Source organism: Nansenia antarctica (assembly GCF_963989245.1).
Source record: "Nansenia antarctica genome assembly, chromosome: 1".
Lineage (NCBI taxonomy): Eukaryota > Metazoa > Chordata > Actinopteri > Argentiniformes > Microstomatidae > Nansenia > Nansenia antarctica.
In genome coordinates this window covers 13554244-13569243 of record NC_137674.1, presented here as the reverse complement: position 1 = coordinate 13569243, position 15000 = coordinate 13554244, and the positions used below count along the sequence as shown (strand labels likewise).

Genomic DNA, 15000 nt, shown 5'->3' with positions numbered 1-15000 from the left:
GTGTCTGTTAGTGTTAAACATAAAATGGGAGAATCCCCATTTACCAAGACTCATACGTTTCTAGTTTCGATTCAGATTCAGAAAACTTTTAAAGTTTTGCATTTAGACAGATTTGACAGAGGCACACAGACACATGAACACAGTACTGTAAATACGTCAATCAATACAATCAAATGCATCATACATAAAGACAAAGTCAGTAGTGAGATATGTAGTATGCAATATTGAGTGCCGTGACTTGTGCAAAAAAGGGCAATTGTGTATAGATGTGATCTATAGATGTGGTGTATGTGATGTATAGATGTGATGTATAGATGTGGTGTATAGATGTGGTGTATAGATGTGGTGTATAGATGTGGATTCATGTCAAGTTCTTTTATGAGACAGAAGGTGGAATGTTCTCTCTGAGGTCTGAGGGCTAGGGGAGAACACAAGCAGAGCGTTTGCGATGGTCTTGGGAAAGTGTGGTGGTGCGCCCTGTGCGGTCAGCTTGTTGATTTGGAGCTAACAATGTTGGTACTGTTGGGCTCTTCTCCCCTTGCTTGCTCTGTGTGTGTGTGTGTGAGTGTGTGTGTGAGTGTGTGTGAGTGAGTGTGTGTGTGTGAGTGTGTGAGTGTGTGAGTGTGAGTGTGTGTGTGTGTATGCGTGCATGAGTGTGTGTGTGTGTGTGTGTGTGTGTGTGTGCGTGCATGAGTGTTTGTGTGTGTGTGTGTGTGTGTGTGTGTGTGTGTGTGTGTGTGTGTGTGTCAGTTTGGCCGGGTTCCCAGCGGGGGCTGAGTTAGTTTGTGTGACCCTGCCACACAGTCCCTTAGATAATGCAGCCAGCTGATGAGGTTACCCAAACGGCAGCAGAGGCCCAGCATGTTCCTAATGATGAGGAGCGGCCCCGGGGAGGGGAGGGGGGGGAGGGGGGGGTCTGGGGGGGGGCTAGGAGATGGGAACACAAGGTGGGGGTGAGGGGTTCTTTTAGGGAGGGCCTGGGGGGGGTGGGGGGTGGTGGAGGGGGTTGTCCCACAGTAGAGAGGCTCTGACCTCCGAAGCTATAATATCAGTGCACGCTCTGACCCTGGATCAGGCGGTATAGCACTCGAGGGCGGGGTACGGGGTGAAAAAAAGACAAAACGTGTTCCATTGGTCCCCCCCGGCCCCCCCCCTAAGCCAGGGCCCAGCGAGGGGTGAGTAATGTGAGTAATGGAGAGTAATAAGCAGGCCATGGTAGAGAGTTGTGACCTTAACCCTATTGTATCCTGTGTCACCGGGGGTCAAGGGTCGGGGAGTGCCCATACTCCAGCGAGGGCCCACCGCCCTGATTGTGCCAAATAAGTTTACCCAACACTAATTAACGGGCGACCAGCGACCGCTCGCTAACAGGGCCCCCGCCGCGCCGCTTAACGGGCCTGACAGCTGCCCCGCCACGCCTCAGTTGTACCCCTCCATCCCCCCCCCCCCCCCCTCCACCCCCCCCCCCCCCCCATCCCCCCCTCGCCGAAAAGCGCCACCCATCCTCCCCCATCCTCGCCCTCCCCTCACCGTCCTCCATCCCAACCGCAACCCCAGCCACCGACCACCACCTCTGTGGGCAATGTTCGCTCATAACAGACAAAAAAAGTCAGACAACCAGATCACATAACCGTCTCTGTCTTCAATCTTCAGGTTCATAAGGTGTTCAGAATGATCCTGATTCTTTTTTTTTTGCTATCCCGGATCAGTTGGAGCTGGCTGATTTCCCCCTCTACGACTCCAAATCAGCCAGCCTCGATCTGATCCTGGATAGCAAAAAAAGGAATCAGGATCATTCTGGTTTTCAAGTGTTGAACAGCTGGGCCCAGCTCACTCTCTGGTCTGCTGTCTCCCTGTTCCAGAGTGTCTCCATCCTCAGTGTTTACCAGGGCGTCTTTTCCTCCATAGTTACCTAGTTATTGTGTTATGTATGTATGTTAGTTATGTTAGTTATTGTATTGTGTTACCTAGTTATTGTATGAAGGTGTTGTGGCGGTGGAAATTGGAGGACAGGCTCATTGTAAAAGGGAATGAGGAATGGTTTCAAACAGGCCAGGTTTGAAATCGTCGGTATTCCAGGCTTGAATGCGCTGTGAAAAATAAAAGCCTGAGGAAAGTTATGGTATGATTTTTAGTGGGAAGGTTTAGATTATCGGCAAACATTTTGTGAGTGTTTTCTCCCATTAGTTCTGCCTAAATGGTGTGTGTCTGTGTGTCTGTGTGTCTGTGTGTGTGTGTGTTTGTGTGTGTGTCTGTGTGTCTGTGTCTGTGTTTGTGTGTGTGTGTGTGTGTGTGTCTGTGTGTTTGTGTGTGTTTGTGTGTGTGTGTCTGTGTGTGTCGCGTGTGTGTGTGTGTGTCTGTGTGTGTGTGTTTGTGTTTGTGTGTGTGTGTTAGTGTGTTAGTGTGTGTGTGTGTGTGTGCCTGCCTGCCTCTGTGTATCTATGTGGACCTCCCCCTGTCAGTCAAACCTACAGGAGGCCCTAAGCCCTGAGACATGGGCAGAGTCCAACAGAAGCCCCCCTACCGCCCCTCTCCCCTTGTTGCCACCGCACCCTCTTCACAAGCCCTCTCCCCCCACCCTCCACACTCCACCCCTCTCCTTTCACCCCTCCTGCCCCCCGCTGCAGCACCATGCATACCTAGACCACTAATTCCCACCTGTCACTCCAATCGGAGGATCACAAGTGTTATAGTTTCTCCTCTTTTTCTTGTTTTCCCGGCGAAACAATGCGTGTGTGTGTCTGGAGGGAGGGTCTGTCACACCGTTCTGTTACTGCACTTTGTGAGGGGGTCCGGTTTTCCCACTTTTCTTGAAACCATTTTTCTCTCTCTCTCTCTCTCTCTGTCCCCTGATTTCCCTTTTCGGCAGTTTTTTTGTTTGTTTTGTTGTCATAATGTCCCAATGTATTTGTACCAATAAAAGTTCAAAGGAATCTTTCTCTCTGTCTGCAGCTCCTTTGTGACGGGCACGGCCTGTTGTGAGAACCAAGCTCCTCTGCAGATCTGGGACTCGGAGCGGTAAGTCGAAAAAACACAACAACCACAACAACAAAAATTACACCCTATCTGTCTGAGTTTCGGTGTTGCAAAGGAAACCATCGTCCTCTCTTAACAGTCCAGACTTCTCTCCAAGCCCCTCCCCTACAGACTGACTAACCCCCGCCCCCCCCCCCCCCCCCCCCCCCCCCGCCCCATCTGTCAGTCAAGCCCATCGCCATGGCTGCAGTGAAAGTGGAACCCATCCGTAATGACAGTTGTTGTTTCATTGTCCCTGTCTCTAAAAGCCCCTCCGCTCCGGGAGGTTCAAAGGGTGCCTGTGAGAGGGAGAATTCCTGGCCTATGATCGCCAAACCCTGGCTTAAACCTGACACAGCCCTGGCTGCTGTGATTCCTGGTTTTTACTTTACCTGCCGAATGAAACCTTCCAGGTCGCGGGGGTCAGAAAACAGAAAGACACTTCCTGAGATGAGATACTTCCGGAGATTTGAGAAACGGGGAGAGGAGGGGAGAGTATTAACAGTACTCTTTCCCTTGTGTGATATGTAGATGTAGTACATGGTATGGACACGGACACACACACACACACTCACACACACACACACACACACACACACACACACTCACACACGTTTATAGTATGTAGAGTTATGGGTTTGTTAGCTACCGTACATTTTTATCTCAGATATGTTAACAACATTCTCGTCTGTGTTGCTGTAGGGAGGTGGGGCTGTTTTCACATAGATTTGCCAAATAAATGTATGAGGGTGTATGTACACCAGGGTTTCCGTTAACCGGTAATTCCCGGACTTTGTCCGGTAAAAGTTGTTGAAGTCCGACAAATTGAAAACTCGTCGGACATAAATGTCCGGTGAAAATAATTCCCTCTAAGCACAATTTGAATACAATTCGCTAAAGTTCACATTCTGATTCCTTCTATTTTTAAAAAGACGAATATATAGGCTATGTATTTATTTTATTATGATATGATTTGACACCGGCATGATGATGACTCCTAATGTGTAGCCTATGCGAAACAGCGGTTGTTTCCGGTGTGCGCTATAACTCGTGCACAATCGAGTCGAGGCAGAGAGGAGGATAGCGATGTTTCTCTCTGTGATAGTGTGATTATGCAAGCCTTTTCTGAAAGGGATGAGAACCCGATTGTTTCAGCTTCTCCCAGGGAGAAAGTGGTAGAGTTACCATCCTCCCCGAGTCCTACCATACCATCCGCTGACAGCCTATCTCTGCCTGTAACCGGCGAGCGATTGCGTGTCGCTCAAGTAGCTGATCAGTCATTAAACAAATGTTTTTTACATGCAGCTAGTGAGGAATCTGAAATAGGGGGCAACGTAGTTTATTTCCTTAACGATGGGATATTAATGCGTAAATGGTCTCCTCCTAATGCAAATGGTTGTGAGTGGAATACTGTAAAACAAGTGGTTGTGCCTGTGGGTTATAGACAACAGGTGTTATCTGTAGCACATGAGAGCCAGTGGTCAGGACATTTAGGTATAACTAAAACTTATCAGCTGATATTGAAACATTTCTTTTGGCCCGGACTGAAGGCGGATGTTGCCAAGCACTGCCGCTGTTGCCATACTTGTCAGATGGCGGGTAAGCCTAATCAATCCATTCCACCCGCACCATTGCATCCCATTCCTGCTATAGGGGAGCCATTTGAACGTGTAATAATTGATTGTGTTGGACCTTTGCCTAGGACTAAAAGTGGAAGTCAGTATTAGCTTACTATTATGTGCGCTGCTACTCGTTTTCCCGAAGCTGTTCCGTTGCGTAACATATCAGCCAGCTCAGTGGTGAAAGCTTTAACAACGTTTTTTTCCACATTCGGTCTTCCTCTTGTTATACAATCTGACCAGGGCACTAACTTTCAGTCTAAGCTTTTCAAACAAGCCCTAAGAACGTTAGGGGTACGATGTCACGCCAGAAGCCTACATGCTTGCACTGTTCAATAAAATGTTATACATCTAGACATTGTGGTATTTCTTTATATACGTATCCCAGCCTGCCTATTGTTTCTCAATAAACAGTTATGTTCTCCTCATTGACATACTCCCGAGTCCGATTAAGTATGATTTGACAGGCAGCTAAACGAAATGCCTTCCCAACCAGCGAGACCTGGTTATAGAAATGACGTTGTTTTATTGATAAAAAAAAGGGTAAAACTGGAAAGAGAAAATAGAAAACTCACATTAATCCCAAACAATTTAACAAACTTCAGTTAACGTAATGTGGAGTCTGTTCATTGATCGATGCTGTCTGTTCAGTTCCCAGTGAGGCGCCCGTTCAGCGCTGGACATAATGGCATAGCGCGCATGCGAATCATGTTATATTATTATATATTATATAGCTCGCATCTAATCGTATCGGATGAGAAATAGACATTAAATGGCATATATAGGCCGCTACACAACAGTAATCACCGCGACAAACAGCTATATTAGATTTTTTTTTTTTTTTATATTTTAATATGATGACCGGAATATATCACGTTTGTCCGGTAAATCGAAATCTTCCCGGACACGATGTCCGGCGGCAATTTTTTCTAACGGAAACCCTGATGTACACACACACACACACACACACACACACACACACACACACACACGGTGTGTCAGCCCTGATGTTGTGGTGGTCTGCCTGTTTTCGTACCTCACACCGCCTGCGACACCTCACACCGTCTGTCTCCTCATTGTGACTTCTTGTCTGCTGATCAGCTGACTGGGTGCGGAGGACAATACGCTCTGGGATTGGACACACACGTCCTCATTGTGACTTCTTGTCTGCTGATCAGCTGACTAGATGAAGAGTACAATACGCTCTGCGATTGGACACATGCACAGATGAGAGCCGCATGAGGGTTATGAGGGCACACTGTGTCTGAAAGTGCACCTTGTTTCACATACCTCACACACACCCTCATCGTCCTCCCCATACATACACACACACACACACACACACACCAACACCAACAGCCTTCCCGATCCCAATCATACACAGCCACCTTGCACCCCTCCACCCCCTCGCTCCCCGATACTACCAGCATCATCATCAGCTGGACCCTGTCCCATTAGTGTGCCCACCACACTCCCTGGGTTAGCTGACACACCAGTGTGAAACCTCCATAAACAAGACACAAGTGTTACACCTGGAGGGGGAACGCACAGGGAAGACACCCAGCCAGAGAAACAGCTGCTGCATCTGTCCTCTCCAGACGCGGGGGGGGGGGGGGGGAGTGGGGGGGGGGGAGCACAGCAACACACCCCACTGCACCCCCCTGCACAGGAATGGTACGTCATCTACAGCAGAGGCTAGTAGAGGTAGATATGGGAGGACGGCCTCATTGTAATGCATGGAATGAGGAACGGCATGAGCCTGTCCTCTGATTTCTGCCTCTGAGGACAGGCTCTGATAATGGGGGGAAATAGTGACACTTACTGTATGAGCAGAGAGAAACAAGGCAAGGCAAGGAAAGGCAAGTTTATTTGTATAGCACATTTCATACAACAGGGGCAATTCAAAGTACTTTACATATAGCATTAGAGAAACAGGACACAGCTGAGATTGAAGATGCAGTTTCTAAAATCAAGGATTCTAAAGTTCTGTTTGTGTTTTTGCATTTTCAGTAAACTATCCTGTTAATTCAAGAAAAGGGAGAGATAAAGAGAGGGGCAAGGAAACAGGGAGGGAATGTGGAGGGAGACAGAAAATGAGTAGAGAAAGAGAGAGAAGGTAAAAGAGAGGAGAGAGATAGAGAGGGTGTTTTCCTATCTGTCTATTTTGTCAGGTGTGCATTTATTGTACCCATATACACGACCTATATCCTTAATATATATATTTAAATGTGTGGATGCAGTCGTATCATGTTCATACTTGGCTGCTCTATTTGTTAAAATAGTACATTTGATTTATTAAGTTTTGAATGAGTGTTCTAAAAACAACAAATAATCTTAGGGCCCCAATTTGCATGCAGCCAAACATACCAAACAACTCAGAATGTTGTACAATTTGATTTACATTGTATAATATATTATATATATATATATATATGAGTTTTAGTAAACAGTCTGAAAATGCATTGAACATCATACAAAAGTTGCAGTTTTCAAAACTCCCTTTGGATCATGTCTCTGTGTATTAGATATAATATATATTATGATAGATATAATATTATTATGGTTAAGATAACTGACTTCACTCACTTTCTTACTTTTTTGCACATGCATATTGGAGCCCCTCGATTAGTAGTTAGATTATTTGTGTAGGTCATCACATGTTTGTGACTTGAACAAAACACCACACTTGTTCTATGACAGACGTGCCACTATTGTATAACACTCTTTATAAACGACTCGCTCCGTGTTGGCCCTTTTAAGTGTTGCCATGCAAATCCAAAACCTCCCCACTTATGCTAAGGGAAACCTCGAGCCATTCACTCCATTGTGGCTTTGATTTTTAAATTTCATTTAACACATTTCTTTTCTCCTCTCCGCTGCAATTAATTATGTGTCTTTTTCATCTCCATGGCACAAAGGGGCCTATGATCAGCCATACAGAGGGATCCCACACAAGTGGCGCCTTCGGAGCGCACCCAACTTTTCACCATGCCTTCGCTCATGGATAAACAGAGAAAAAAGCATCAAAGAACCCCAACCCAGCTCCAAGATTCCCCCTCCGCTCAAAAGAAGCCCCCCAACAATCGCCAGGAAAAAGATTCCTGGCATTCTGGTGCTGTGAAAGGGACAGGGTTAAATGTCTGAGCAGGGAGGTCAGTCTGTTATACAAATTGTGCGGCCATTGTTTTTGGGAAGAGAACGCGTGTGACATTTAAAGGTGGTCATTGTGCACCAGCCCCCCCCCCCTCTCACACATTCCTCGCCCGGTCCTGTACCCCTGTGGTTTTACTCTCTGCTGTTCAGCTCAGGGGGACTAAATTGGATGGACATGCAGTGGGGTGTTTTTTGCGTGGTGGTGGCACCCTGTGTTTGTTTTATGGCCTGAAAACCCCAGCAGGAGTCTTTCTCTACCTGTCTGACGTCCTTTCACAGGAGTGGGCTGTTTCCCAGCACGTCCCCAGGCCCAGTTTAAGACTCTAGACTTAACCTTACAAGAGGGGTAGCCACAGAAATAACACACTGCTATTCTATAGACCCCTGACACCAAGAGAGAATGCCTCCCAGCATTCTCCTTTATAAAAAGTCTGTCAATTCATTAATGGTTCTTTTCACACATTCTGTGTGGCCCCGAAGCCAACTTGACTCCTGCAGTGAGACCAGACAATCTTAAACCAGGACTTACACCCTGGGTGCCACAGACAATCAGTTCTCTCCCTCATGACAATCAGTCCGTCTTCCACCCCTAAGGCAGACAGTCTACCCCACCACCTCCCACAATAACACCAGTGTTGGTTGTCAATGTAATCTCCAATCCAGGTATTTTATGAACTGAAACATCCTCTCTAGACATTTCGTATTTCAGTACAACAGAAATTCAATGTTGTTGTTTTTTCCTTGACAGGAAATGTGTTTGGCTCCAAGTCACCCTCATGTCACAACTAGTTGAGTCACCCTTAAGTCTCAGACTTCAGATCTCAGACTGGACTAGCTACTCTTTTGGCGCTTTTCCACTACCGACCCGAACCGGGACGCATTTGTATCCGAGCCGTGCCGTGCCGTGCCGTGCCATACTTTCAGAAACGCTTCTCCATTATACTGAGCGACCCGGGACTGTAGGAGGAGTTACGTGTCATAAGATTCCCCCCGCTATACAGATCAGCGGGGGGAAATGAGCTAAGAATTATGTCAAAATGCAGCACTATCGTGCACAGATCAGCCTTACAACATGTAACGTTAAGTGCCTGTTACTTGCCGCTTTCAGTTCTAGTAGACTAGTTTAGATCTCGCAACCAGGAAAATGCGTGTGTTAAAGCCCAGATTCTATTTTTATTTCTCCTGACACGTTGAGCACTGTGCTTTTTTTTGTTGGTGAACTACCGTAATAAGCCTAAAAAAGTTCAACTGTTCAAAAAGTGCAACTTCTCTGCTTTCAGAAACTGTTTAAATGTTTTAGATTGGGCATATAGTTCATGAATTACGATAGTTTGAAGGAACGCTGTAAAATCCTGTCTGCTGCCGAGAGCTCCGGTTTCGGAGCAAGACGCGAATCTATCGGCATTAGTCAAATACATGCTCACATCCAGTCATCCGCTCACTACTCTCCATCAAAAATGGCACATCCATCAATAATATGACATAATAACAACTGCTCTGATTAGATTGCTTAGATTGTTTAATACATCAACGGGGGGAAAAGCGAGATGAACTCGCGAGTATCATGCTTCCTCCATTGAACGGAAAGCCCTATCTATTCCATTCGTGTTTTAGCCTTCCCCCTTTCCACTGGTAATAAGGAATTGGCAAGAATAGATCGATATAAATAGATCAACATAATGCAGCACTATCATGCACAGATCAGCCTTAAAACATGTAACGTTAGATATATAACGGAGCGATGTATTTCTACGGAAAGGCTGACTGACGCGTGGCTCATACAATCAAGCGGACGTTTGTTATAGATACGAGTGCTCCGGTGTCTTGCTGGTAGTCAAATATATTTATTTATATATACAGCATATGGATGTTACGTGCCTGTTACCTGCCGTTTTCAGTTCTAATAGTTTAGATCTCGCAACCAGGGAAACGCCGACATTAAAGGGAGCAAGACGCGAATCTACCGGCATTTGACTGCCGCTGGACTGAGGAACAGCATAGGCACAGGACATCGGCATAATAGCGATTTTTTTGTTATGCTTGTTGTAAATAAAAGTTCTATGATGCATTGAAATTACATTAAACTAAGATAATACGATGGTTATCATAATTTTTCTAATCTTTATTAATACGTTATTACAGAAACAGTAAGTGACATTTTCCGAGAGCGAAATCTGTTGTGGTATTTAAAGATGACGGTTAGCGAAGAAATCTATGAACATGGGATGACGATTTCCATTGACCAATCAATGGTGTGCAGCGTCACACGTCACACGCAGCCTGGCAAAAAGGTACCTTTCGGCCCTGTAGTTCCTGCTCGTGAAGGGTAGCTAAAGAACCGAGCCGAGCCGAGCCGACCCGGCCCGACAAATGGAAAAGCGCCAAAGAAGCAGGCCCCCTGTAGTGGAAAAGCACCATTTGGTTCCACTGGGACATTGGGTACGAAAGCAGCCCCTCTTAAGGCACCAGAAAAGTAGCTCTCGCTCCCCCTCTCCTCTCTGCACACTATTCTTCTTTCCACTCTCTATCCCTTCACTCTCTCTCCCTTTTTTCTCTGTCCATTGTCTATCCTTCCACGCTCTCTCCCTTCTCTCCTTTTCCCTCTCTCCGCTCATCTCTCTCTCCTTTCCCTCTCTCCACTTTCTCTCCCCCTCCCCTCTCTCTCTCCACTCTCTTTCCCTCTGCTCTCTCCACTGTCTATCCCTCATCTGTCCCAGTCCTCTCAATTCTCTCGCTCTCTCCTTCTCACAGCTAACTTGTAGACCATACCTGTTTTTATGCAATGCTGGTTCGATCCCCGGTGGCAAGGGTGCCTTCCAAAAGTGCTTTCCACTGTCGATGTGTAAGAGCACAGCACTTGAGCAAGGCACTTAACCCCCAATTTCTCCAGGGGCACTGCACTGTGGCTGACCCTGTGCTCTGACCGTATGTGTGTGTGTGTGTCTGTGTGTGTCTGTGTGTGTGTGTGTGTGTGTGTGTGTGTGTGTGTGTGTGTGTGTCTGTGTTTCTGTGTGTGTGTGTGTGTGTGTGTTATTTTATTTTATGACAGATAGTCTACTGATTTGTGGAGAGAGACAAATGTTTTTTTGGGGACAAACGTTTTTTTTTTTTACAGTAAATCCATTAGTGATTTTCAAATGTCTTTCTTAATTTACAAGATTGTATATCTAGCAAAGGACTTTTGAAATTGAGTGTGCAGTATTCATTGGAAATGAGGACGAAAAAAATGTCATGATCAGCTAGCCAACTGGTTTAGCCAGTCGCATCTCATACGAAATTGAAAAATCATGTAAAATGCATAATGTACAATTTCATGAAGATTATCATATTTAGAAATCATTGACCATATCCTAAAGTTGTGAGGATAGAAAACAGCATTATTTATCATTTGGAGTCCAAGGCGTTCTATGATGAGCATTCTGAAGCGTCGTCGATGACTCATCCCTGGTATTTCATCCACTCAACCCAGTGACAGTTTACATTCTGGCATTCCTTCAGACAGACTGAGGTTTGTGACGGTAATGACTCATCTAGGATGCTATTTTGAAGACTCAACTATGTGACTCTTTCCACTCAGGCATGTTCTGGGCCAGCCTCAGTCAGGTATGTGATGGTATAGACATGCAAGGGTCAGATCACACAATCGCGCCGCAGCTCAAAGGCAGCTCGCTGCAGATACAGTCATTTTGACAGATTATATGGTTATGTTTCCCATCCTGTAATCATCCTCTGTGTCATAAAAGACGGGTGACCTAACAATTTAAGAATCCCTGCTGTTTTGCTGCACATCGCTATCCATCTCACGGTGCTATTACTGGCTTTAAGATCCTCGGGCAGATGTGAAGACTAGTTTTATGGAACTGTTTTTTTTGGGGGGGGGGGGCTTTTGCTTCAGTGTTTCACGTTTTTTTTCTCAGGGAACAGCGAAGGAAGACCTCTGGTGCAATCGTCTTAACTGCGTTGTTTTGTGAGACATCATCACTTTAGAGTTATGAATTGATTGTCTAATTTTTTCGGCTGAAGTGGTTGGAGATGCTCTCTTACAAGACGCTCTGTTTGTGTAATGAATTTACTCGGCTTTATCCCTTCGGGGTCGAGCGCTGGTTTCTTTGTCCTGCCTGCGTTAAGCCACTGGTTTTTAGCTGTAAGGAGAAAATGAGTGGTAGTGTGTACCCCACACAGACACACAGACCCAGAGAGAGAGAGAGAGAGAGAGAGAGAGAGAGAGAGGGAGCCTCATCAGGGACTCCCCATTGGCCAGGGCTTAGTCATCAGACTCCAGCACTAAGAAAGCTCTCATCCAATAAGACGCCCTGTGGGGAAAGCCCTCGTCCAATAAGATTCCCCCCTGGGGTGAGGCTGGGGGATTACCAGTCTACCCCTGGCGTTTGGGCCTGGGGGGGGCAGAAGGGGGGCACGAGTGAGTTTTAGAGGGGCGGTAGGTCGCCAGGGCCAGTCGCCTGCTTTAAATAGTTGCTAGGAGACAGGTATCAAAGGTTTGCAAGTTGCACAGTCATGGTCATGGAGGGAATTAAACAGCAACAAAGAGACAGTTATTCTGCAATAATCCATCCTGCGGAGTGCAAGTTATTCTCCAATAATCCGAGCCCACGGAGCGCGGAGCGCAAAGGAGCTCTGTGATCATGCACACACACACACACACACACACACACACACACACACACACACACACAGAGACTGTCCTGCACAGACACACCTCCGTCCTTAATGGTGTTATATGTAATCTGCCTCAGAACCAGATACTTTGATCTGCTCTGGGTGGTCTGGAGTCTCTAGGACATATAGAGATTGATAGGGAGAGAGCCTATGAGAATATACAGTGCCCTGCGTACAGTGGGGTGCAAAACATTTGGGCACCCCTGGTTTAAATGTCTGAACAATTAATCTCCAAGTGATTGAAAGCAAACCTGAACACTAAATGTGAGTTAAACATGATACCTTTCTGCACATTTTAAAGCAAGGTTTCTTTTATTTTTTCATTTTTCAGAGTTTTTAAATGATAAAAAAAAGGAAAAGGGCCCTGTGCAAAGGTTTGGGAACCCTTTTGGACGATTCGTTGTTACCTTTTGAGAAGATGATTACTAAGACCCAGACCAAGGTGATTTACTCTACTACTACTTGGGGCTTCAACAAGTCAGGTGAATATAATTCCAGGGTTGAACTATATATTCTGAAGTAAATCCATCCCTTCTAAAGTATCCGACTGCGGTGGCTGTTGTGTCTGGTGTTAAAAACCATGGGTTCCTGGTGTTCCTGGTGTTCCTGGTGTTAAAAACCATGGGTTCCCTAGAGGAACTAGTCTGGGCTTAGAGGAACCCATGGTTTTTAACACCAGACACAACAGCCACCGCAGTCGGATACTTTAGAAGGCATGGAGTTACTTCAGAATATATAGTTCAACCCTAGAAGGCATGGAGTTAGAGTTAGAGTCTAAACCAGGGGTCCCCAAACTACGGCCCGCGGGCCGGACACGGCCCACCCCCACACTTGGACCGGCCCTTTGAACAACGTCAATTTTCTACAGGCGTTGCACTCGGTGGATTTCTGTCATTTCTGACTGCAATAGCGGCACTGCGCCGACGTGGTGGCGGGGGCGCTGTTTCGCAAATAAGTTATCTTTAGTTTTTGCTAGTGAAATAGCTGATAGTTGATGTTGACTGCTCAAGGAGAATACATATTTGAAAGTACAGAATGCCTGAGAGCCTTATATTGCATTATATTACATTATATTTTGATCATCTGGTGCCTGAATATTGTGTTTTCCTTTGCATAAATAATGACATTTCCACCATAAATTGATGCAGAAAGGTCACAAATTGGTGCATATCAATTCACCAGAATGGTAGAAATTAAGTGTTTGATGCTCGTTTAAGGACCCCCAGACAGCCCTGCTTCATGGGTCCCCCCGTGTATGATGAGGGTCCTCCCTCATGTATCAGACTGTAAAACTGATTATATTTCATTGACATATCACTATAGGTATAAATTCCATCCAAATTCAACTGTTTAGACTTTGTTTGCGTCCACCAGTGCTCTCCTGCGCGCAATTGCTTTGCGCAACCGCCTCCATTTCACTCCGTTCCATATTATTTTATGTTAGAGACCGACCCAGGCCCCCCATCACAGAAAGGAAAAATGATGTGGCCCTCACAGAAAAAAGTTTGGGGACCCCTGGTCTAAACAGTTGTCCAAGGATGTCAGAATCAAGATAGTTGATTCCACCATCAAGGAGAAGGCTACAAAAAAATCTCGCAATGTTTCAAACTACCCATTTCCACTGTCAGAAACATCATCAGAAAATGGAAAATAAATGGAACAATTGAAGTCAAAGCAAGATCTGGAAGACCAAGAGAAATTTCACATAGAATAGCCTGAGATCTGGTGAGAAATGCTCAGAAGAACCCACACATCACTGCAAAACAGCTGCAAAAAAGAGTAGCAGACACCGGTCTAGTTGTTCACAGGACAACAATACAGCGTACCTTAAACAACAAAGACCTACATGGCAGAATTGCAAGAATTGCCAGAAAGAAGCCTTTCCTACGACCTCAACACAAAATGAAGCGTCTGAAGTATGCAAAAGAAAACCCTGAGAAACCGGAAGCCTATTAGAACAATGTGCTTTGGACTGACGAAAACAAAATTAAACTTTTTGACCACAACCAAAGAAGGTATGTTTGGAGAAAAAAGGGTGAAGCATTTATAGAGAAGAACATCTTGCCAACTGTTAAACATGGAGGTTGATCCATTATGCTTTGGGGTTGTGTAGCAGCTGGGGGTACAGGCAATATTGTGTGGACGGAAGAAAGAATGTATTCCACCAAATATCAAGACATTCTAGAGGCTAATGTTCGAAGGTCAGTCCAGACATTGAAGTTGAAGAGAGGTTGGGTATTCCAGCAAGATAATGGCCCGAAGCATACCTCAAAATCAACCATGAAGTACCTTCAGGAAAGACAGATGAAGGTTTTGGAATGGCCATCACAGTCCCCAGACTTGAATATTATTGGAAATCTGTGGAGAGATCTCAAACATGCACGCAGGTTACATACACACAAGTATACAAGAAGGCCGAAGAATATTTCTAAGCTAGAGGTGTTCTGCCAGGAAGAATGGGGGGAAATTCCAAAAACAAGAATTGAAGGACTCTTAGCTGGCTACAGGAAGTGTTTGCTAGCTGTTATAGTTGCCC

General features: G+C 45.7%; 1 protein-coding gene across 1 annotated transcript in view; it reads left to right on the top strand.

Annotated features, from left to right (window-relative positions):
* Nucleotides 1-15000, top strand: part of fbxw4 (F-box and WD repeat domain containing 4) — a gene marked incomplete at both ends in the record, with an annotated part of 35980 nt that overhangs the window by 17630 nt on the left and 3350 nt on the right. The window contains one exon of the mRNA XM_080530798.1: nt 2953-3018. Within this exon, the coding sequence (XP_080386924.1) occupies nt 2953-3018 (66 nt within the window). The remainder of the gene's footprint in view (nt 1-2952; nt 3019-15000) is intronic.